This window comes from Dryobates pubescens, chromosome 27, assembly GCF_014839835.1.
Source record: "Dryobates pubescens isolate bDryPub1 chromosome 27, bDryPub1.pri, whole genome shotgun sequence".
NCBI classification, from domain to species: Eukaryota; Metazoa; Chordata; class Aves; order Piciformes; family Picidae; genus Dryobates; species Dryobates pubescens.
In genome coordinates this window covers 3,844,456-3,870,547 of record NC_071638.1, presented here as the reverse complement: position 1 = coordinate 3,870,547, position 26,092 = coordinate 3,844,456, and the positions used below count along the sequence as shown (strand labels likewise).

The 26,092-nt window shown below is 46.5% G+C and overlaps 1 protein-coding gene across 1 annotated transcript in view; it reads right to left on the bottom strand.

Annotated features, from left to right (window-relative positions):
* The window catches only part of ATXN10 (ataxin 10), a 134,425-nt gene extending 108,985 nt beyond the window's left edge, over positions 1 to 25,440 (bottom strand). Inside the window, exons 1-3 of the mRNA XM_054173835.1 lie at positions 25,335 to 25,440; positions 21,934 to 22,125; positions 18,817 to 18,899 (exon numbers count right to left, since the gene is read on the bottom strand). Coding sequence (XP_054029810.1) covers positions 18,817 to 18,899; positions 21,934 to 22,125; positions 25,335 to 25,435 — 376 coding nt within the window. The 5' untranslated portion in view covers positions 25,436 to 25,440. The remainder of the gene's footprint in view (positions 1 to 18,816; positions 18,900 to 21,933; positions 22,126 to 25,334) is intronic.
* Positions 25,441 to 26,092: the final 652 nt, after the last annotated feature.

Below are 26,092 nucleotides of genomic sequence, written 5' to 3'. Positions count from 1 at the left end.
AGGCATTACTGTTCATATAAAGCCTCAACCAAAGTAACCAGAAACCATTCCAATTAGACATCAGCAAACTCCTATTTCCTTTGTGCTCCAACTGGATATCAGTCCACATTACAAAACCACTATGCATGTGTCATAAATCAGCAACACATAGGCAGCCTGTACTAGAAAGTCTCCCCACTGCAAAAGCAAGCTTAAAAAGAGCAAAACAACTATACACACTGCCTAAAGGCAGTATCTGCAAAAAGAAAAGGGAAACCTACAAGGCAGGCTACTGACATACTCATTGTTTTAACCTAAGCATATTAACTCCGTTTAGCGTCTCTCCCAGAAGGCACAAAATGATTTACACTGGCTCTGAGGCAGTCACCACCTGTCTCCCAGTATAGCAATCAACATTTTTTTCCATGAGTACCTTGGAAGGGACAGTTTTGATGATCATTGCAACTAATATTGAACTGTTTGTGGCAGAAAAACTTTCTGTTTCAAAGCCTGCTACCAATGTCATCCATGTCACCAGAATGTGACAGGCAACATTCATTGGGCTGGATCTGGTCTGTAGTTGAAACTGTACCTGCTGCTGCAATAATACACTTTTACACTCACAGTCCACAGTAAATAAAGTAATTCAGCTCAGCACAGCTTAGATCAGTCAGTCACTGAAGAAGCAACAGGACTCAAGTGGAGAATCAAGCCCAAGTCAGGGAAAAAAAACAACATGCACTGTCAAGAATCACTAGATCCAAACTCAGTATGACACTGAGACCTAGGAAAAGATTCTAAAATAGCATAGAATAGAACAAACCAGGTTGGAAAAGACCTTTGAGATCATTGAGTCCAACCTATCATCCAACACCATCTAATCAACTAAACCATGGCACCAAGCACCCCATCCAGTCTCTTCCTAAACACCTCCAGGGATGGCGACTCCACCACCTCCCTGGGCAGCACATTCCAATAGCCAATCTCTCTTTCTATGAAAAGCTTCTTCCTAACCTCCAGCCTAAACCTCCCCTGGCACAGCTTCAGACTGTGTCCTCTTGTTCTGGTGCTGGTTGCCTGGGAGAAGAGACCAACCCCCTCCTGGCTACAACCTCCCTTCAGGTAGTTGTAGACACCAATAAGGTCTCCTCTGAGCCTCCTCTTCTCCAGGCTAAACAACTCCAGCTCCCTCAGCCTCTCCTCACAGGGCTGTGCTCCAAACCCCTCCCCAGCTTTGTTGCCCTTCTCTGGACACATTCCAGCAACTCAGCATCTTTCCTAGACTGAGGGGCCCAGAACTGGACACAGAACTCAAGGTGAAGCCTAACCAGTGCTGAGTACAGGGGCACAATGGCCTCCCTGCTCCTGCTGGCCGCACTGTTCCTAATACAGTTCAGAATGCCCTTCTTCATAGCCACCTGGGCACACTGCTGGCTCATGTTCAGCCTACTACCTACTAGCACCCCCTGGGGCCCTTTCTGCCTGGCCGCTCTCCAGCCACTCTGACCCCAGCCTGTAGCACTGCTTGGGGTTGTTGTGGCCAATGTGTAGAACCCAGCACTTAGATATGAGGAGATATTTTCACAGGACTAATACAGGATAAACACAGCAAGCTGCAGCTTACTATATTGAAACACAAGACCCTACACAACTACAGTTGCCTGTAGTATCAAGCATCTAATAATGATCCAGGCCCTGTTGGAAACTCCACTCCCTTCTCTGTTTTACCCCCCCCCCCGTTAAGATAAAAAAGGTTGTATTTAGGTAGTATCCCTGGTCCTAAAGATGCCCTTCTTCAATGGATCTGAATTTGCTTTCCTCAAACCTCACTCCTTTCCAGGTGTTGTGAGAAAAAGAAAGGAAGGCATGTGTAAAGTTTCCATATTAATGCCAGAAGTCACAGCCAAGCCATGTGCATGAACACCGAGGTGTCAGGATGAAAACAACAGTGATACTGGCATTTAGACAAAGTGGTAGTTAATGCTGTATCCCATAAATATTTTACTGTACTAACCTTGCAGGGCACAGTTAGTTTTGCCTGTATACACTGCACAAGATTCAAAGTGTGGGGCTCTCAGTGCAAGAGTTCAGTCTGGGGCAATACTACAACACACAAGAGCTGAAGAAAACACAGTGCTTGCTAATTCAGGACAATTGATATGTTTGACTCATCTCAGTCCAGGTTTGGCTCTTTTCCTTCTGCAGACAGCTGACAGAGGTGTAAGAATTTGGCGTGCTTGAGGTTTCTGAAAAAAGGTAAAAGAACAAAGACCTGGAACAATGACCTGAACCAAGACCCACAAAAATCATAGTCATTCCACAGCTCTTAATGGATTCTGGACTAAGAGAACCAAGAGGACCTTGCCCACTACAGGCAGAATCAAATTGACATGATTAGGAAGGGTGAAACTTGCACAGCTGTAATCCTTGCTGCAGGTATTCTAGAGACAGTTCATTAAAAATCTACAGCAATATTCACCAAAGACACACTACAGACAGAGCAGTTGTAAAGTTAAAATTGCAGTATAGGGCAGGACTGAAGCACCTTTGCATCTGCTAACTTAGCACCACCCAGTAGTGAGAATGCCTAAGGCCTGTTGTGGTAGGTTGAGAGAGGGCCTAGCTCTCTCTCCTCCACAGAGTAAGAAACCACAACTAGCCCAGTCAAAGGAGCAAAGCTATATATTGACAAGCATATATGGAAAGCAGGTTATATATAACACAATATATACAGGTATTTACAATATATACACAGAAATATACAGCAAAGAGAAATAACACAACAAAAATCCCTCCCCAGGGAGGGATCCCCTCCCTTTAACCCCCTCTCTCCCCCCCTACCTCCCTTTTCCCCCAAAAAGGGGTTAGAGAGAAAGAAAGGCAAGTTATTAAGGAAGAGAGTTGTTAGTAAGCTTCAAAAGCCCATGCAGGATTAGTTTTTGCTTATCTGAAGGCCAACTCCAGCTAGTTCACGAAGAACCAGGCAGGGAGAACAGGCTGAAACCCAAACTCCCCAACTCCCAAACCAAACTGAACTGAGAGAAAAAAAAAATTCCAACTGCTCTACAATTTAAAGTTGCATTTTATCCATCCACCAATGAAATTCGTTTAGAATATCAGAATGTTTTGGTTCTAGTACCAAAAACATTTAGCCAGAGTGTCCCAACACTGTTTGTTCTTAAAGGCACAGCCTCAAACAATCACACCTGTGTGTACCAGTAACTAGCAAAGAAGCAACTGTCTACTGTTAAACCTCATGCTTGTTTCCCAGCACTGTTACTGGGAGATGGCCACAATCACTTCTCAAAAGCACTGAGACACACTTTCAACTTAATAACTAAATAAATATTAAATATATATATATAAAAATGAGCAAACAAAAAGCCAACCTGAACAACCCCAAATGGTTCCAAGAGAGCAAACAATTACTTTAAATTGTCCTGTTTGGTAATAACTAAGCTATAATAATTAGGGTTTGATAAAACTCAAGAAAACACAGGATTTTCTTAAGCTATGGAAACATGAAGCCAAAATCCCAACACAAGTGCAAATAACAGTTTACTTCTACCAGACAGTGTATCAACTGATTGTTAGGGCACCCACTCTGCAAATGCTACAAAGACCATAAAGATCCCAATATTATTTTTACAGATTGGAAAAACACAAAGGCCAAAAACAACACAAATAACTCAAATAAAAAACTCATGCTCATGTTTATATAAGAGTTTGATGAGTATAATATATTCATCACACTCCCACAATTATTCCCTGAAAAATACTATAAATATTATTTTGACAATGTAATTATAGTTTTTACTTTAACAGTGGCAGCAAAGTGCTGGCTCCAATGCCCCCATAGAAAAAGCCTAGACAGACAAAGAAAAGATCACACATGGAAACTGCAAACTTTTAAGAGCAGAGCTGTCCCTTATTTATAAGGCTTTTTAAAAAGCCTGTTTAAATGAGAATCTGGTTTACTTAAACTGTAAAACCTAAGTAGTTAAATTACATTAGCAGGAAGCAAACGGAAACCCCAAAGATAAAAATGAAGGGAAGTGTAGATTTTAAAATGGTCTTCTCTCAAGCAACTGAGGCATGCTTCCTTCATGCTGCTTTTTGGGAACTAACCCCGTGGACTGTGGGTCTGTTCCAGAACTGCTCTCTCCCACTTGCTCTCCCTTGAAAGAAAAGCTAACATGAATATGAAATTTAGTTGACAAATGTCACCAATAAGGTCTCCCCTGAGCCTCCTCCTCTCCAGGCTAAGCAACCCCAGCTCCCTCAGCCTCTCCTCATAGGGCTGTGCTCCAAACCCCTCCCCAGCTTAGTTGCCCTTCTCTGGACACATTCTAGCAACTCAACATCTTTCCTAAACTGAGGGGCCCAGAACTGGACACAATACTCAAGGTGTGGCCTAAGCAGTGCCACCAGTACCTAACGAGTGCAACCAGAGAAGCACAAGAGAGACCAGACAGACTCCCTTGGTCAATATTGGCATTCACGAAAGAATATTTAGGTTCCATAGTTGACCACTCTGTTTCCCTTTTCTGTTCATTTAAATTACATTGCTGAATAACCAGTCATTCCAAATGAGAAGACATGGAAAAAACCCAAAGTATCAAAAATAGGGCATAGATAGATAGACTCCTATGCCAGTATGCAAGGCCTGAATGTCCTGATTTTCAAACTGACTGGTTCTGCAAAGATACCACATAGATGCATTCTGAAAAGGCCTGGGTATTTTCTTCTAGCTCATTTTCCTATTGCCAAGATACAGTCCTTTAAAAGCATAAAAAGATAACAGTGCTGCTCTTGCCATTTTCTTCTAAGGGAAGAAAATAAACAATCATAAAATCATTTTGGTTGGAAAAGACCTTAAAGATCATAGAGTTCAACCATTAACTCAGCACTGCCAAGTCCAGCACTAAACCATATCCCTAAGCAACACATCTAAACATCTTTGAAACTCCCCCAGCGAGGGTCACTCCACCACTTTGCTGGGGAGCCTGTGTCTGACCAACCCTGGGGGTGAACCCTGGTGGGAGGCCTTGAGTACAAGCCCTATGAGGAGAGGCTGAGGGAGCTGGGATTGTTTAGCCTGGAGAAGAGCATTCTTTGACAGGTTTGAGACTGTCACCTCCCCCTGCCTTTCTATAATCTCCAAATTAGCCACTCTCAATTGTCCAGCGCAATTTCAATTTGCCAATGGTTGAGCACAGAACAAGGAACAGGTCTGAGCAAAGAAATATCTCATGTTTTGTTTCATTGAGAGACAACACTACTGAAACGCTCATTTCTCCTCCCCTCTTTTAGAATAGGAATAAACCAGGTTGGAAGAGACCTTTGAGATCATTGTGTCCAACCTATCATCCAACACCATCTAATCAACTAAACCATGGCACCAAGCACCCCATCCAGTCTCCTCCTAAACACCTCCAGTGAGGGTGACTCCACCACCCCCCCAGGCAGCCCATTCCAATGGAGAATCACTCTCTCTTTGAAGAATTTCTTCCTAACATCCAGCCTAAACCTCCCCTGGTGCAGCTTGAGACTGTGTCCTCTTGTTCTGGTGCTGGTTACCTGAGAGAAGAGACCAACCCCCACCTGGCTACAACCTCTTTTTTGAATCACTTCAATCATTTAAGTGTTATTATTTTTTTGTTTTCAGGATTACTTTTGCAAACAAAAACTCAAAGCTCCCAGTCTTACTCAGACTCCTTCCTCTTCAGAACTCCATCAGCTGCTGGGAGATCCTGATCTGCTTCCCTCGCTTTCTTTTCGAGGATCTCATAACAAAAGGTCAACATGATTCACTAAGACTACATGAACTCCTAGAGCTTACAACTCAGTGGCTTTTTAAACACAGTATGTCTTCATCCTCAAAAGTTCACAAAGAAATTAAGTATTCTGTGTGATGTTCTACTTCGGCAGATCTCAGAAGGATGTCTTGGTATTTCATCAAACATTAAATGCTTCCATCCCATCTGGCTTTTACAAGAAACACTGACTCTGGAACCTATATATAGCCTAGATTCCTCTTGGTTTTTTAAGCACATGCACACTCTTATGCCTTTTTCATTTTAACTCTATGAAAGAGTGATGGTGTTTACTGTCATTTCTTGTGCAGAACACTTGTCTTCCACAACGAGAGATTTAAAAAGCACTTCCCAATACTTTCAGTAAGCAAGAGAACTGATCAGGTTTGCATCAATTCGAGCACTTAAAGAACATTGAAGATGAATCCAACTTATTATTAATGCTCTTGGCAGGCAGAGGAGGAAAACAAAACAACACAAAACAAAAACTGCCAACAAACAAAGCAATCCACAGAATCACCAAGATTGGAAGAGACCTCAAAGATCATCAAGTCCAACCTGTCACCACAGACCCCATGACTAAACCATGGCACTGAGTGCCACGTCCAATCCCCTCTTGAACACCTCCAGGGACGGTGACTCCACCACCTCCCTGGGCAGCCCATTCCAATGACTAACAACTCTGTCGAGCCTAAACCTTCCCTGGCACAGCTTGAGACTATGTCCTCTTGTTCTGCTGCTGGTTGCTTGAGAGACAAAAGCATTGAAAAATTCTCATATTCAAGGTGGTCATCTTTACCAGAATTTCATCACAGGCTTTCTCCTTTAAACAAGGAACATCATAGAATCAGTCAGGGTTGGAAGGGACCACAAGGATCATCTAGTTCCAAACCCCCTGCCATGGGCAGGGACACCTCACACTAGATCAGGCTGGCCAGAGCCTCATCCAGCCTGGGCTTAAACACCTCCAGGCATGGGGCCTCAACCACCTCCCTGGACAACCCATTCCAGGGCTTCACCACTCTCATGGTGTACATCTCTCTGTAGTTGCCTTGTAAGTACATGGCATTTGGAGTACCAGAAAAAAAACATTTAAACCAAGATATGTCAATATTCTCTCACAGATCCTCCCTCAAGAAAGGAGGTGGGAACAGGTGTTAGACATATCATATTTGTGTTGCTGAACATCCTACCAGAAAATGCTAGAGTTACTACAGTAAGCACACTATTATAAAACTTTACAGTGTCATCTTTCATCACTGCTTTTAAAGGAATGTTCCATGCTCTGCTCTGAATAGAGTATCTGTAGCAGTTCAACTACACCTGAACACGTTGCAGAGAATTGGAAGCAAAGTCAAATTCCTGTTCAAGGAATTCAAGCCTCTCACGCACTGTTTTACCCAACATTTCTTGATCTCATAACACCTTTGCACAACAGTCAGCACATCTGGATTCTGATTTTGACTAAAATCTCCAGGAGTACCCATGCCATGAACATATGCTGTTAACATTCTCCCATTAACACACTTTCACACAGCCTACCTTGGTTGATCGAAGTCCCTAAAATTTTAGAGGCACGGCATTAGCACAATGCTAACAGTCTCTGGGCTAGTTGGTTTAAAGGTAGCTCAAGTACCAATAGCAGCCTGGAACTGAGGAATGCTCAAAGCACCTCTCAGACTTACATAAGAGCTCTGCAGCTGATACTGCACAGTTCTCCTCAGAGAGGACAATCAGCTCTTTCAGAGAACTTACACAACAAATTGTCCCACACAGGGTAGTTATCAGGCATTCAATAGCTTTTCATCCTAGAGCAGAGAAAAGTATTTTGACAGACAAATACTTTTTCAGCAATTATGTTGGAATTCAAAGCACATTCTTCAGCATCAGCAATATTTTGAAGCGGTGAAAGGTTTGAGAAGATCTATTTACAAAAAGGATGAGGTGGGGGTGGGAATCAGTGACAGGATCAAATAGCACACAGCCTGGATATAAGCTTGCTTCAAAACAGGTATGCCCTCACTGCAATTTATTGAAGACAAAGACATCAGGCTTTCTCCAGATTTCAGAGATGAATCATAAATCCTGCCCTCACACTCCAGAATCTAGATTCATCATCTCACGAAACCTCAATTCACCTTCCAAGACATCTGCTATGTTCTGCTGGGAAGTTTAAGATTTGCCACAGGAAAAAGGAAAAGAAAAAAACCAAAACAACAAACCAACCCCACAATCAAACCAAGACACATGCTATGAAGTGAAGGAGATTTTCTACTTGGGCTTCTGACAAGGATATTTCCTGTTTCTGTTGCAATCCCTAACATACTCAACTACTTCTTGCTCTTCAGAGATCTGGGTCTGCTTTGAGTTCATCTAGAGTTCATCTGGCAGCTTCATCATCCTGCTCCTCTGGCACGTGTTCTTGGTACCCCCAGTAGAAAACAAAGCTTGCTGTGATGAGGCCTGTTTGGGGGATGGGTTGTTGGGATTTTTTTGTTGGTTTAATTAAAAAATAAATAAATAAGTAAACCAGAAGGGATATAGAGAGTACTACAAAAAAAACCCCACAACTGATTAAATCTACATTCTGCAGAGACTTTATACATTTTTCCTAAGACTCAAAGGTAAACATTTGAGCATCTCATTAACTATTTGTGGTCTCACATCAGATAAAGAAATGTAATGGATCTTCATGCACACAGCATTTCCACACATTTCTCTATCTTCAATCCCTATTCAAATAAATTCTCAACTGGGGAGAGTGGCTCAGCATTTGTCATCTTCTCTGTCTTCCCATCAGGAATATCCAAGTTCTGTAATCTAAAAGGTTTAGTGCCTCCTTACACAAACATCCACTTCCCAGACTTTCAGCTCATACAGCTTTAAGAACACCAAGGTGAAGTCCAGTTTTCAGATAGTGTCCAAGAATTGTAGCACTTGAATTTTTATCCACATGTATGTGAAGTTCTATCTTTTGCAGAGAGGAGAAGGTATGACTGCTGGAGTCATAAGAAAACAGAACACATTTAGAATAGAATAGAATAAACCAGGTTGGAAGAGACCTTCAAGATCATCGCGTCCAACCCATCAACCAATCCAACACCACCTAAACAACTAACCCATGGCACCAAGCACCCCATCAAGTCTCCTCCTGAACACCTCCAGTGATGGCGACTCCACCACCTCCCCAGGCAGCCCATTCCAATGGGCAATCACTCTTTCTGTATAGAACTTTTTCCTAACATCTAGCCTGAACCTCCCCTGGCGCAGCCTGAGACTGTGTCCTCTTGTTCTGGTACTGGCCGCCTGGGAGAAGTAGGTGTAACTTATCTGACAGAAATCAGTCTTGATGCTGCCCAGAAGAAAGGCTACAGATTGTTAAACTCTTGTTAAACACCACTAAACATGAAACCCCTGCACTTGCCTAGATGTTGTCTTTCTCTGTGCACCTCTTTAGACCAAGTTTCCATCTCACAAGTACTACAGAATATAAACTGCTCCACATATGCCTCACATAAATTACTGCTTTGTATCGTAAGCAACTATAAGAAGAGAAATGAGGCTACGGAACACAACTAAAACTTACTTGAGAAGAAGAGGGGAAGAGGGGTAACAAACAACTATCTGTACTAACACCACAAAGGAAAAGTCTAAAAGTGTTCTTTAAGTATCTGTATTAGAAAGGAAGGAGATTATCATCACAGGGATAGCTGGCTTGCAGGTAGGGGTGTACAATCTTTGTAAGCCATACGTATGAATTAACTCATTTAGTTATTATCAAACCTAACTGAAGCCTTAAAAAGCTAGTCCAGGACAGACACGACTAGCTCACCTTCAGTTTTCTGGCCCATTGCAAAAAATTACAGCAGAGTTGTTTCAGTAAATATACTGAAAATCCAAATTAACAACATAAATAACACCTGGGTCTAACACAAACTACTAAAACCCAGCAGTTTTCCTAATACAAAAGATGCAAAGGAGTCTGGATTTAAGTGAACAAATCTTGCCAACAGTTTTTAATCACACCACTGGGAACAGCACCTCCTTTACTTGCTGCTTTGATTACTAATATATTGTTAGAAAAGGCGGTTCATCCCCTCCCTTAGAACCACCACAATGGTTACAGTAGTAGCCAGACAAATTCTACCACACTTGAACGTCCCTACAAAAATGACCACACCACACAGATTTACTAAGTCTTACCAATGGGTAAGAGTAAAAACATACCACAAGTAAGCTTAAACTAATGTATCAGTTCGCACAAAGAATTTTCAATCTCTCTTTTTTGTAAACACAGTAACATTGAAACTTCACATTTCCTTAGAATAGAATAAACCAAACTGGAAGATCACCGTGTTCAACCTATCATCCAACACCACCTAATTAATGGGGTGCATTTATCTAGAAGGGGTAAGAGAGTCCTAGCACTAGAGTTGGCAGGGCTCATTAGGAGGGCTTTAAACTAGGTCTGAAGGGGGTGGGTGAGGAAATCAGTACCTCCGCAGAGGAAAGAGTAGGGCACAAGGTAGGGCCAATAGAGAGGTCGGGAGCCCAGCTGCAGTGCATGTACACCAATGCACGCAGCATGGGCAATAAGCAAGAGGAGCTGGAAGCCCTGGTCCACCAGGGTGACTATAATATAGTCACCATCTCAGAAACATGGTGGGATAACACACACGATTGGAGTGCTGCACTGGGGGGTTACAAGCTCTGTAGGAGGGACAGGCAAGGGAGAAGAGGACGAGGGGTAGCTTTGTATATTAGGGAGTCACTCTCTGCCACAGAGCTTGAGGTGGGGGATGAAGGGATTGAGAGCCTGTGGGTTAAAATCAGAGGGCAGCCTAACAAATCTGACATCCTGGTTGGAGTCTGTTATAGACCACCCAACCAGGATGAGGAGGCTGACAAATTAATCTACAAGCAATTGGAGGCTGTCTCAAGATCATCAGATCTTGTCCTTGTCGGTGACTTTAACCTGCCAGGTATCTGTTGGGAACTTAATTCAGCAGAGAGGAGGCAGTCCAGAAGATTCCTGGAGCAAATGGAGGACTGCTTCCTGATGCAGCTGTTAAGTGAGCCTACCAAAGGCCAGGCTCTGCTTGACCTGCTGCTCTCCAATAGGGAAGGGCTGGTGGGAGATGTGACTGTGGGAGGCTGCCTAGGGTGCAGTGACCACAAGATAGTGAAGATTTCAATATGCAGGGAGATAGGGAGGAGCACCAACAGAACCTTCACCTTGGACTGCAGGAGGGCAAACTTCAGCCTGTTTAACAAACTTATTCGTAAAGTTCCCTGGGTACCAACCCTCATGAACCGAGGGGTCCAGGAGGGTTGGACCTACTTCAAACAGGAGCTCTTGAAGGCACAGGAACTGGCGGTCCCCATGTGCCGAAAGATGAGCTGGCGAGGGAGGCGACCGGCCTGGATGAGCAAGCAGCTCCTGGAGGAATTAAGGGGAAAAAAGAGGCTGTATCACCTTTGGAAGGAGGGGAAGGCTTCTCCAGGTATGTTCAAGGAAGTTGTTAGATTATGTGGGAATAAAATTAGAGAGGCAAAGGCCCAGTTGGAACTCAAGCTGAACACCTCTGTCAAAGACAATAAAAAGCATTGTTACAAATATATCAACACTAAAAAGAAGGGCAAGAAGAACCTCCACTCCTTACTGGACCTGGAGGGGAACACTGTGACTGAAGATGAGGAAAAGGCTGAGGTCCTGAACACCTCCTCTGCCTCAATTTTTAACAGCAAGGCAGGAGTTCAGGACGAGTGGCCTCCTGAGCTGGGCAATGGAATAGGGGAGCAGTGTGATGCCCTGGAAATCCATGAGGCATTAGTTCGGGACCTGCTGAGCCACTTGGACACCCACAAGTCCATGGGACTGGATGGGATCCATCCTAGGGTGCTGAGAGAGCTGGCAGATGAGCTGCCAAGCCACTCTCCATCATTTTCCTCCAGTCCTGGCTCACTGGAGAGGTCCCAGATGACTGAAACTGGCCAATGCGGTCCCCATCCACAAGAAGGGACGGATGGAGGAACCCGGAAACTCCAGGCCTGGCAGCCTGACCTCAGTGCCAGGGAAAGTGATGGAGCAGATTATCCTGGCGGCAATAACTGCGCACCTGAAGGATGGCCAAGGGCTCAGGTCCAGCCAACATGGATTTAGGAAGGGCAGGTCCTGCCTCTCCAACCTGATCTCCTTCTATGATCAGGTGACCCATCTGGTGGATGTGGGACAGTCTGTGGATGTGGTCTACCTGGACTTCAGCAAGGCCTTTGACACCAGCCCCCACAGTAAACTGTTCAGTATCACTAAGGTTGGAAGGGACCTCAAAGATCATCAAGTCCAACCTGTCACCACAGACCCCATGACTAGAGTAGGGAGGCCACTAGTGCCCACTGCAGGCTTGAACTCATGACCTTCCCATTAAGGGAATTATGTGCCACCAACTGAGCCACAGACTGCTGGCTAAGCTGTCAGCTTGTGGATTGGAACAGAACACTATGTGCTGGGTTAGGAACTGGCTGGAGGGCTGAGCCCAGAGAGTGGTGGTGAATGGTGCCACATCCAGCTGGCGGCCAGTCACTAGTGGTGTGCCCCAGGGATCAGTGCTGGGCCCCATCCTCTTTAATATCTTCATTGATGATCTGGATGAGGGGATTGGGTCAGTCATCAGCAAATTTGTAGATGACACCAAGTTAGGAGCAGATGCTGGTCAGTTAGAGGGAAGAAGGGCTCTGCAGAGGGACCTGGATAGGCTGGACAGCTGGGCAGAGTCCAATGGGATGGCATTTAACAAGTCCAAGTGCCGAGTGCTGCACTTTGGCCACAGCAACCCCATGCAGAGCTGCAGGCTGGGGTCAGAGTGGCTGGAGAGCTCCCAAACACAGAAGGACCTGGGGGTAGTAATTGACAGCCACCTAAACATGAGCCAGCAGTGTGCCCAGGTGGCCAAGAGGGCCAATGGCATCCTGGCCTGTATTAGGAATAGTGTGGCCAGCAGGAGCAGGGAAGTCATTGTGCCCCTGTACTCTGCATTGGTTAGGCCACACCTTGAGCACTGTGTCCAGTTCTGGGCTCCTCAGTTTAAGAAGGACATTGAGACACTTGAACGTGTACAGAGAAGGGCAACAAGGCTGGGGAGAGGCCTTGAGCACAGCCCTGTGAGGAGAGGCTGAGGGAGCTGGGGTTGTTTAGCCTGGAGAAGAGGAGGCTCAGGGGTGACCTCATTGCCCTCTACAACTACCTTAAAGGTGGTTGTAGACAGGTGGGGGTTGGTCTCTTCTTCCAGGCAACCAGCACCAGAACAAGAGGACACAGTCTCAAGCTGCGCCAGGGGAGGTTTAGACTCGAGGTGAGGAGAAAGTTCTTTACCGAGAGAGTCATTCATCATTGGAATGTGCTGCCCAGGGAGGTGGTGGAGTCACCGTCCCTGGAGGTGTTCAAGAGGGGATTGGATGTGGCACTTGGTGCCATGGTCTAGTCATGAGGTCTGTGGAGACAGGTTGGACTTGATGATCCTTGGGGTCTCTTCCAACCTTAGTTATACTGTGATACTAATCAACTAAACCATGCAACCAAGCACCCTATCAAGTCTCCTCCTAAACACCTCCAGTGATGGTGACTCCACCATCTGCCCGGGCAGCCCATTCCAATGGCCAATCACTTTTTCTATGAAGAACTTCTTCCTAAGCTCCAGCCTAAACCTCCCCTGGCACAGCTTGACACTGTGTCCTCTTGTTCTGGTGCTGGTTGCGTGGGAGAAGAGACCAACCTCTGCCTGTCCACAACCTCCCTTCAGGTAGTTGTAGAGAGCAATAAGGTCACCCCTCAGTCTCCTCTTCTCCAGGCTAAGCAACCCCAGCTCCCTCAGCCTCTCCTCACAGGGCTGTGCTCCAAACCCCTCACCAACTTTGCTGCCCTTCTCTGGACACGCTCCAGCAAGTCAACCTCTTTCCTAAACTGAGGGGCCCAGAACTGGACACAGCACTCAAGGTGTGTCCTGACCAGTGCAGTGTGGCCAATCTGCAGAAACTACAATAATTTTCTCTGGGAATTTTTCATGGGGACACGAACTGAAGCATTATTTGGTGTTGTTCACTCTGCAATATAGCATTAACGCTCTGCATTTTGTTGCTATGGAAGCAACATGAAGGCATTAATATACCTTAAGGATATAAACAGGCACAGAGAGGGATCATCAACTCTAGGAAGTCAATTAAGGGAGGAAACAGGACACGTATTCAAATGAACAACTTGAACTATTCCACTTAACACCTAACTACCTGCTAGAACAAAATATCCATGCTCCTCCAGCCATGACTCCATTCCTACATGAATTATGAGGAGAATCACAAAGTAGAAACATAATTAATAAACACAGTGGCATTTACTAATTTCATGGGGTTATCTTGTTCCAACAGTGCCTCACTTTTGAAGTACGACCAATAATCCACAGTTGAGTGTAACTGTTAGCTTCTGAGGTACGCCCTGCAGAAGGAGCTGGTGAGTCTAGGCAGTACCGTAGCTTTCACTTAGAACAAAGTTCATTGGATCACTCAGCACAGAATGAGCAACACTTGCTTTTTTAGAAAAAGAATAGAATAGAGTAGAATAGAGTAGAATAGAGTAGAATAGAGTAGAATAGAGTAGAATAGAGTAGAATAGAGTAGAATAGAGTAGAATAGAGTAGAATAGAGTAGAATAGAGTAGAATAGAGTAGAATAGAGTAGAATAGAGTAGAATAGAGTAGAATAGAGTAGAATAGAGTAGAATAGAGTAGAATAGAGTAGAATAAACCAGGTTGGAAGAGACCTTCGAGATCGTCATGTCCAACCTATCATCCAACACCACCTAATCAACTAAACCATACAACCAAGCATCCTGTCAAGCCTCGCCCTGCACACCCCCAGCGACGGCGACCCCACCACCTCCTCAGGCAGCCCTTTCCAGTGGGCAATCACTCTCTCTGTGTAAAACTTCCTCCTAACCTCCAGCCTAAACCTCCCCTGACGCAGCCTGAGACTGTGTCCTCTTGTTCTGGTACTGGTTGCCTGGGAGAAGAGACCAACCTCCGCCTCACTACAACCCCCCTTCAGGTAGTTGTAGAGAGCAATAAGGTCACCCCTGAGTCTCCTCTTCTCCAGACTAAGCAACCCCAGCTCCCTCAATCTCTCCAGAAAAAAAAAAAAAACAGCACCAGAAAAATGTTCTGTACTAGTACCAACAGCACACCTAAGTCATGCTCATCAAAGACGCTTCCCAAGGAGGTCAATGCTACATACAGTCTCAAACAAATATTCTACCCTGGGTCAATACATCAAATTTTAGTTACAACTCAAAATAATTCACTGAACAGGTATGTAGAATAACAGCCACAAAAACACTATTAAAAACTTTTTGGTCAAGGTTCCCCCCTAATTTTCAATGGTGATAAAAAGAGGTTTTACAACATCCTCTGGCTAAGAAAAGGAGACTGAAGCAGTTAATGAAATTACTGGATTCCACCGTTTCCTTTCTTTCTGCTGAGTAGTATTCACTGCTGCTGCTTCAAATCCCAGCAGCAGCACAACAGCAGATAGGCATCTAATCCATCAAGGAGGGGTCAGCAGCCACAAAATTAAAAGAGAAATCTCAGTCAATGCTTGTAACCAACATGAAGTACATCATAATCACTCTCCTGCACATGCTGGGAACCACCACTGAAAGGTGGTATTTTCACACCACAACTCCTGATGCTTCCCAGGACAGCCCTTCAAGTCTACTGCTGTCAGGGACAATGTCAGGCTGGACAAAAGCAGCACTTCAGTTCCCATTGCCTTTCCTTTTCTCTTATTTATCTATGAAGAGTTTCCCAACTGTGGGGCAGGATGTTCTTGCCCTCCATGCCTTTTTCCAGTCCTCCCCGGTCAACCTTGTGACACAGCCTGGAAGCGTCTATCAGTTCCTCTTCTTTACAGTCAACGAGCAAGCCACCCACAGGATTTAGTTCTGGTCCTCCCACACTGAAGCCCAGTGCTAGAATCACTGATCCTTCCTTGGAAGAAGGATTTCAGTAATGGGTGAGGGAATCAGTGTGGCTTAAGCATAACACAGGCTTTGTTTGGAGCCAAATACAGCAGCAGCAAAAGGAAAAATGGTATCCTGGACTTCTCCGCTTTTTCCCAGCTTCATAAAGGTGTTTGAGGGTAAGTTATCATATGACAGCAGTTTCACTGCTTTCACAAAATGATAGAAAAGCAGCAGCAGGAACCCAGTAAAAACCTCATCCAAGTTATAGAAGTGAAAAGAAATAAAAGCAGCAAGAGGAACCAAATGTTCCCAACTCTCGGCAACCACAGATGGTAAAGACGTGTTCAGCCCCATGTATCAAGCTCCACATGAACACACAGTGAACGAGAGGACACTGTCTCAAGTTGCACCAGGGGAAGTTTAGGCTTGAGGTGAGAAGAAAATTCTTCACAGAAAGAAGAATGTGGTGCCCAGAAAGGTGGTGGAGTCCCTGTCCCTGGTGGTGCCCAAAAAAAGACTGGATGGGGCACTTGGAGCCATGGTTTAGTTGTCAGGTGGTGTCAGATATTAGGTAATAGAATAGAATAGAATAGACCAGGTTGGAAGAGACCTTCGAGATCATCATGTCCAACCTATCATCCAACACCACCTAATCAACTAAACCATGGCACCAAGCATCCTGTCAAGCCTCGCCCTGAACACCCCCAGCAACAGCGACCCCACCACCTCCTCAGGCAGCCCATTCCAGTGGGCAATCACTCTCTCTGTGTAAAACTTCCTCCTAACCTCCAGCCTAAACCTCCCCTGGCACAGCCTGAGACTGTGTCCTCTTGTTCTGGTACTGGTTGCCTGGGAGAAGAGACCAACCTCTGCCTCATCACAACCCCCCTTCAGGTAGTTGTAGAATAGAATAGAATACATAGAATAAACCAGGTTGGAAGAGACCTTCAAGATCATCGCGTCCAACCCATCAACCAATCCAACACCACCCAAACAACTAATCCATGGCACCAAGCACCCCATCGAGTCTTCTCCTGAAAACCTCCAGTGATGAGCAATAAGGTCACCCCTGAGTCTCCTCATCTCCAGGCTAAGCAACCCCAGCTCCCTCAGTGTCTACTCATAGGGCTTGTGCTCCAAGCCCCTCACCAACCTTGTTGCCCTTCTCTGGACACGCTCCAGCAAGTCAACCTCCTTCCTAAACTGAGGGGCCCAGAACTGGACACAGGACTCAAGGTGCGGCCTAACCAGTGCTGAGTACAGGGGCAGAATGACCTCCCTGTTCCTGCTGGCCACACTGTTCCTGATGCAGGCCAGGATGCCATTGGCCCTCCTGGCTGCCTGGGCACACTGCAGGCTCATGTTCAGCCTACCATCAACCAGCACCCCCAGGTCCCTCTCTGCCTGTCCGCTCTCCAGCCGCTCTGACCCCAGCCTGTAGCTCTGCATGGGGTTGTTGTGGCCAATGTGCAGAACCCGGCACTTGGATGTGTTAAATCTCATGCCCTTGGACTTTATGATCTCTGAAGTCTTTTCCAACCTGGTTGATTCTGTGAAACACAGACTGTGAAGTGAACTCCTGAAAATGCCTTTAGATCCAGTGAAATGAGCCTGGGAGAAATTGGTAACAATAATTGTCACAGATGCTACAGTCACATTTTCTCTTCGTTGCAAAAAGATGAAAAGGAAAAGCTCTTCCATCGGGAAAATATGAACACTACTCAAATCAGTACTTAGTTCTTGGCAGGTATTACCCTAACTGGCAAGCAATCACAGCACAGAAATGAAAACTTAAAAATAATTTAAAAGAAGCCACAGCCAGAACTTGTTTCCTAGAATCAGATAAACGATTTCAAGTGTCATCAAACTACACATGGGTTGTTCCTCCGTTTCATTATGTTTGCAGATCAAATAAGAAAGCCCAGTAAAACAACAGAACATATTTTGAACAGAGGTATTACAGGAAATTTTCCTTTATGCAATTCAAATATCCTGGTTAATTTTAAAGAAGTTTTCACAGGTCTTTCTTTAACAATCCACAGGCAACAGCTGAGAAAAAAAACCACAATTGGACTAGACATGGGGCCAAGAGTTTTTTTCAGGCAGCGTAAGAGAAGGCCTCCCCAATTTTTAACTGCAATTCATAGTGTCATAGTATCAGTCAGGGTAGGAAGGGACCACAAGGATCATCTAGTTCCAACCCTCCTGCCATGGAGAGGAACACCACACACTAGATCAGGCTGGCCAGAGCCTCATCCAGCCTGGTCTTAAACACCTCCAGGCATGGGGCCTCAACCACCTCCCTGGACAACCCATTCCAGGGCTTCACCACTCTCATGGGCAAGAACTTCCTCCTCATGTCCAGTCTGAATCTCCCCACCTCCAGCTTCACTCCATTCTCCCTAGTCCTATCACTACCTGAGATCCTGAGAAGTCCCTCCCCACCCTTCTTGTAGGCCCCCTTCAGATACTGGAAGGCCACAATGAGATCACCTCGGAGCCTTCTCTTCTCCAGACTGAACCGCCCCAACTCTCTCACTCTGTTCATAGGAGAGAGTGCTCCAGCCCTCTAATCATCCTCATGGCCCTTCTCTGGACACCTTCCAGCACCTCCAGATCCCTCTTGTAACAGGGGCTCCAGAACTGGAGGCAGTACTCCAGGTGGGGTCTCACCAGAGCTGAGGAGAGGGGGAGAATCACCTCCCCTGACCTGCTGGCCACACTTCTCTTGATGCAGCCCAGGATCTGGTTGGCTTTCCAGGATGCAAGTGCACACTGAGAGCTCATGCTGAGCTTCTCGTCCACCAGCACCCCCAAGCCTCTCCCCTCAGGGCTGCATTCCAGGCAGTCTCTGCCCAGCCTGCATTTGTGCCTGGGGTGAAACAATTCAAGAAACAATTCAGATTATTTATGACAAAAATGCACCAGCAAGGTGACAACATACCACCAAGAGACTTCTCCTGTAAAAAGCCACAGTGCAGGCTATATATTTCACAAAATCCACAGCCTTACCAGTCAGTAACAATTCTTCTTTGATTTTTATTCCATGAAGCAATCCGATCAAATGGACTGAGGAAGAGATGAGACCCAAGTTCCTATTATCAAAATGGAAAGAAACCACAACAAACACTTGGTATGAAATACACTTCAATCAAATGAAAAGGCTTTTCATTGAAGCTAACAGCAAGCATTTATCATCTGAAATAAAGAGCAGTTCCTCCTGCTTAGCTGACTACCATAACCACACTGCAACCACTAGAAGCAAGTCAAACAGGTGTACTGCATCATCCTGTACACTAACAATTTTGGGCAAAGCATCTCCAGAGCTTAGAATAAAATAGAAAAATAGAATAGAATAAACCAGGTTGGAAGAGACCTTCAAGATCATCACGTCCAACCTATTATCCAACACCACCTAATCAACTAAACCATGCAACCAAGCACCCTATCAAGTCTCCTCCTAAACACCTCCAACGATGGCGACTCCACCACCTCCCCAGGCAGCCCATTCCAATGGGCAATCACTCTCTCTGTGTAGAACTTCTTCCTAACCGCCAGCCTAAACCTCCCCTGGTGCAGCTTGAGACTGTGTCCTCTTGTTCGGGTGCGGGTTGCCTGGGAGAAGAGACCAAACTCCACCTGACCACAATCTCCCTTCAGGTAGTTGTAGACAGCAAAAAGGTCTCCCCTGAGCCTCCTCATCTCCAGGCTAAGCAACCCCAGCTCCCTCAGCTTGTCCTCACAGGGCTGTGTTCCAAACCCCTCAACAACTTTGTTGCCCTTCTCAGGACACATTCCAGCAGGTCAACCTCCTTCCTAAACTGAGGGGCCCAGAACTCAACACAGCACTCAAAGTGTGGCCTAACCAGTGCAGTGTACAGGGGCAGAATGACCTCCCTGATCCTGCTGGCCACACTCTTCCTGATGCAGGCCAGGATGCCATTGGTCCTATTGGCTCCCTGGGCACACTGCAGGCTCATGTTCAGCCTACCATCAACCAGTTCCCCTAGGTCACTCTCTCCCTGGCTGCTCTCCAGCCATTCTGACCCCAGCCTGTAGCACTGCATGGGGTTGTTGTGGCCAATGTGCAGAACCCGGCACTTGGATGTGTTAAATCTCATGCCCTTGGACTCTGCCCATCTGTCCAGCCTGTCCAGGTCCCTCTGCAGAGCCTCTCTACCCTCCAGCAGATCAACTCCTGCCCCCAGCTTGGTGTCATCTGCAAATTTACTGATGATGGACTCAATGCCCTCATCCAGATCATCAATAAAGATGTTAAAGAGCATGGGGCCCAGCACTGATCCCTGGGGCACACCACTGGTGCCTGGCTGCCAGCTGGATGTGGCACCATTCACCACCACTCTCTGGGCTTGGCTCTCCAGACAGTTCCTAACCCAATGCAGTGTGCTCCCGTCCAAGCCATGGGCTGACAGCTTGGCCAGGAGTTTGCTGTGGGAGACAGTTTAGTACCCTTTCCTCTCTTTTTGCTGTTCTAGATTAGATGCTAGAAATCAGTAGGTTATTCCTGTGATTTAAACAGCTTTATTTGTGTAAAAACTTGCACAGCCAGAGTACATTTTAATTCAGAAGCAGGCTGGATATCTGAATGGACTTGCACTACTTTCAAATGGAATACAACCTAGTTAGGAATATCTGTATCTGTCATACCACTGAAAAGGGAAATCCTAACAGCTTCCAGCCACACAATTTTAGTTCCACAAACCAAATCTGACAAGTTTCATGAAAACAAATTTTAAGAATGTACTCCACAAGAGTTCTTAATGACCAGTTGGTCGGGTTTGGGTTTTTGTGGGAGGGGATGCTGCTTCTTGTTGGGGGTGGGAGAGGGGGGGTTGATCTGTCTTTTTAAAAAACAAAATCAACAGCAGGTAGACTGCCAGGATTTCAGTAACTACAGCTGATTGTATCCTGATCATCCCCTCAATGTTGCAACAGATGAAGGCAAAAAAAAGAGGCTAGATAACTTAAGGAGACAGACTGACTTCTTATTATCCATTAGTATCAGCTTACCTGTGCACATATCAGGGTTGATATGGACAATTCCACAAGCCATAGTTTTCCATAAGTGCCAGACTGGGCCCCTCAGTTTAAGAAGGACATTGAGACACTTGAACGTGTCCAGAGAAGGGCAACAAGGCTGGGGAGAGGCCTTGAGCACAAGCGCTATGAGGAGAGGATGAGGGAGCTGGGGTTGTTTAGCCTGGAGAAGAGAAGGATCAGAGGTGACCTCATTGCTCTCTACAACTACCTCAAGGGTGGTTGTAGACAGGAAGGGGTTGGTCTCTTCTCCCAGGCAACCAGCACCAGAACAAGGGGACACAGTCTCAAGCTGCACCAGGGGAGGTTTAGACTCGAGGTGAGGAAAAAGTTCCTTCACTGAGCGAGTCATTCGTCATTGGAATGGGCTGCCCAGGGAGGTGGTGGAGTCGCCGTCCCTGGAGGTGTTCAAGGGGAGATTGGACGTGGCACTTGGTGCCATGGTCTAGTTGTGAGGTCTGTTGGAACAGGCTGGACTTGATGATCCTTGGGGTCTCTTCCAACCTTAGTTACTGTGTGATACTGTAAAAAGACTAATCTACTGGTCTAAAGAGACTAATCACCTAAACCAAAAGACTGGATGGGGTGCCTGGTGCCATGGTTTAGTTGATTAGATAGTGTTGGATGATAGGTTGGACTCGATGATCTCAAAGGTCTCTCCCAACCCAGTTCATCCTATTCTATTCTAAATGCACATACTAATCCTGTTACTGATAATTAAGGCTATTTACTTATTCATGGTGTGATTAAAAAAATTAAAAGAAATTAAAGAAAAAAATAATAGCTCTCCAGTTAGACTTCCAAAAGGCTTAAGTAATTTGCATAATCAGCTCCTATTAAGAAAACAAACACCTCACTCTGTTATTCAGCAGTGCCCCAAACTCTGACCTACAAATAGGTCAATTATTTTAGTTTCTTGCATATCTCATTTCAAGTGGCTGCACTAAGCAGGTAACAGCAGTTAATAAATCAAGTCACACAGCAGTGTAAAATAAGAATGTCTATATAAAGCCACACGAACAGCAGAAGGTTGCAGTTTTTTGCATGGGTTAAAATGGATCGTAACTATACCTCAGGACATGTTGATTCTTAGTACACTCAACACAAGCATTCCTCAGACATCTGAAACACTCTGTTATGAGCAGTAAGCAGGAGTCAAGATCTACCAGTTCACGGGAGTGCTTGCAGGCCTGCTCAATTTCACCTGAGGCGCTCATCAGGATTTCCAGGAGATCCCGAAATGTACTTTCTTTTGCCATTTCTCTGCAATAAACACATGTCCAGGGAAAAGCAAACAAACATCAAAATACTATCAAAAAGCTTCTATTATGACAATGACACTTCTTACTGTAAACTTGAAGATCCCTTTGCAACAATACATAACTATCTATAGTATGCCTTCAAGTAGAAAGAGCAAAATATAGGCACAGTCACCCCACCAATCTTTTCAGAAAAGGGGTCGAGAGAGTTGTGCTGCCTTAGTATTCCTCACAGCTTTTCAACATCTCTTTGGAATCTTAATTAGAAAAACAAAAAGAGTCCTCCTAATGCATACAGCTAGCATGTTCATACATGACACTGCAAGTTGTTTGAAGAATGAGGAACTGCTTTAACTAACAAACAAAGCACAGATGTCCAGCACCAGGTATTTCAGAAGTTACCAGCAGACTACCACAAATTTCACCAGAAAGAGAAGTCATGAAGAAAGCTAGTGACTACACTAGAATTGTTCTGAGTGTGTGAATCAAAGCCAACAGAGGAATTCACAGAATACATCCAGTTGGAAAAGACCTCAAAGATCATCCAGTCCAATCCTCGACCCAGCACTGAAGGGTGAACACTAAACCATGTCCCAAAGTGTGCACTAAGCTACTTTAACATCCCCAGGGACAGTGACTGCACCACTGCCCTGGACAGACCATTCCAGTGTTTGAGAACCCTTCCAGTGAAGAAATACTTCCTAATATCCAGCCTGAACCTCCCCTGGCACAGCTTGAAACCATTTCCACTAGTCCAGTCGCTTGACACCGAGGAGAAGAGGCTTCCCCCTCCTCATTCCAACCTCCCTTCAGGTAGTTGTAGATAGCAATGAGGTGTCCCCTCAGCTTCCTCTTCTCCAGATTGAACAACCCCAGCTCCTCAGATGCTCCTCGTAGGTCATGTGCTCCAGGCCCTTCACTGTACTTGTCCCCCTTCTCTGGACACACTCCAGCACCTCAATGTAATTCCTGTAGTGAGGGGCCCAGAATTGAACACAGAACTCAAGGTGTGGCTGAGTACAGGGAATGATCATTTCCCCGTTTCTGCTGGCCACAGTGTTTCTAAACCAATCCAGGATATGCCATTGGCTTTCTTGGCCACCTGGGCATACTGCTGACTCATAGTCAGTCAACTGCCAACAAACCCCCAGGTTGCAGCTTCTCAACCACACATCCCCAAGTCTGTAGCTTACCATGGGGTTGTTGTGACCCAGGTGCAGGACCTGGCACTTGGTCTTGTCAAACTTCATGCAATTAGCCTTGGCCCATCGATCTAATCTGTCCAGATCCCATTGTTAAGCTTCCCTACCCTCTAGCAGATTGACACAGCCACCCAGCTTGGTGTCATCTGCAAACTCACTGAGGGTGCCTCAATCCCTTCAATCCAGATCATTGATACAGATATTAAAGAGAACAGGCTGCAGTGAACCCCATCAACTTCATCAGATGACTACCCCAACACAAAAATACCATGCACTTTTTGTGAGTATCAAGACCTAGGAAAGCAACACTACAAAACCATAAGGATCTAGACAAATACTGTATGAACTGGTGACAGAACTGATGCTGCTGCACCACATAGATTCACCCACATACACCTGCAGATGATCTGTCACACAGATACAGAATGTTTCCAAACTACAGCTATTCACATCCCCTGTCCCCTGATTTTATGTTCAGAAGGGAGGGCAATACATTACAAACATTGCTAACTCCGTTTTGATATTATGTCTTGGTGAAAAGCTGCCATGCCAAAGAGTGTTTACGCCGTTGTTACAGGAAAGTTCAATTCATTTTCTCATCCATTACTTCTGACAGGCTGAGGGATCTGGGGTTGTTCAGCCTGAAGAAGAGGAGGCTCTAGGGAGACCAAATAGCAGCCTTCCAGTACCTGAAGGATGGAGAAAGACTGTTTACAAAGGCCTGTGGTGATAGGACAAGGGGCAGTGGCTTCAAACTATGAAGAGCAGATTTAGACTGGATGTTAGGAACAGGCTCTTTACCATGAGGGTGGTGGAACACAGGAACAGGTTGCCCAGGGAGGTGGTTGAGGCCCCATCCCTAGAGATATCCAACATGAGGCTGGGCAGGGCGCTGGGCAGCCTGATCTAGTTGAGGATGTCCCTGCAGAGCGCAGGTGGGGGTTGGCCTAGATGACCTTTGGAGGTCCCTTCCAACCCAGACCATCTGATGATTCTATGATTAAATTAACAACATGGTATGTCCATTTTAAAAACAAAACAACACTATTTCATGCTAAGATAAAAAAGTTTGATTCCTTCATTCTTAGGTATAACAACCTTCAAACAGCTATTGTACAAGCTTCACACCTACCTATGCTTCCTCCCACCTTCCAGGAAAACTATTACTCCCAATTCAGTCATGCAGCCGAACCTCTGCATGCCAACCTATGCCAAAGGCAAGTGTGCTATCACAGAGGTCCCCACAACCTTACCAGCACAGCAATACCCCAATACAGGCCCCCCACCTTCTCCAGCAACACCAAGCTTCCTCGATCTTCAATCAGCTCGGGGGCATTGAAACTTTCCTCACTCGGAAGGCACCGCAGCCCATCCTGCCGCACAGAATATGCCCTCAGTCACTGATGCCTACAACCACCACCCCGGTCACAGGGGCTTGGCCTCGTGTGGGCATTAAACTGTTGCCCAGCACACCTGAGTAACCCTGCAGAGCTCACCGTGGCTTTTTGCCCCACAGTGGCTACTCCCACAGCTACAACCCACCTGAGCTATCTGCCTAGGAGAGCAACTGCTGTCACCTGTGACTCGGAGACAAAGCCCTCCTCCCTGCTTAGTGCCTACCACAGGGACACAGGCAGACTGCCGGCTTCTCACGGGGGGCCTCCAAAATAAAGGGGGAGAAAGCGGACAGGTCACCCCCACTGGCCTCAGGTCCCACAGATGACTCTCAGGAGCCACACAAACAGCCTCGGGCGGGGACGGGATGCAAGGTGATGTGACAGCATAGACGGCGACAGGCGGCCTCTCTATATTCACTGAGTGCTCCTTTCACAGGGGAGACCCCTGCCCACAGCCGACAAACACGCCGCGGGGCAGGAGTCTGCTAGGACCACAGGCGAGCCCGGCCAGCCAGCTCACAGGCCGCCCAAAACCCCCCGGCACAGCCGCCTTCCGCGGCCGGCGCCCCCTCCCCTGGCCCACGTGGCGGCGGGCAGCCCCTCCTCCCCGCTACCTGGGCTGCGCCTCCCGGAACAGGCCGGCCAGCGCCCGCACGCTCTCCAGGCGGGCCTCCGGCGCGGCCGCCGCAGCAGGCAGCGCTCCTGACGCCGCCATCGCCCGCCTCGGCGCAGGCCCGGCCCCGCCCCCGCCGCGCGGAAATAGCTGCGGCTCTCGCCCGGCGCACGGGCGGTGCAGCGTCACGGGGCTGGCCCGCCGAGAGGCCGGGAGCTCTCGGTGGGGGGTCGCAAAAGCTAGTGCTTTTTCCTCGGAAAAAGCGGGCTGTGGGTACAGCTTTCGGTTCCGTCTCCTTCGGCGGGGCCGCCCCCTCGCCTCTATCCAGAGAGCGCGGCGTAAACGCTGGCCGGGCGCCGCTGATTTCGAGTCTCGTCCTCGTAGAATCGTTTCTGTTGGAAAAGACCTTTAAGATCGTCTGGTCCAGCCATTATTTAACTCCATTAAGTCTGGTACTAAACCACGTCTCTCGGCACTATGGCTCGGCGTCTTTTAAACACCTCCAGGGATGAGGATTCCAACCACCTCCCCAGGGAGCCTATTCCAGTGTCTGAGCTTTCTTCTCATACCCAACCTAAACCTGCCCTGGTGCGGCTTGAGGCATCTCGGCTTCTTTTGGGCATGCCTGCTTGTAAATCACCTAAACAAGCATGGCAGTGTATTCTAAACATACGGATGCAGAGTTAGCACAGGGACATCGGGACGGGACGGGACGGGGGGGTGTGGGTGTGGGGGTGGGGGTAGAATAAAAGACTTCTA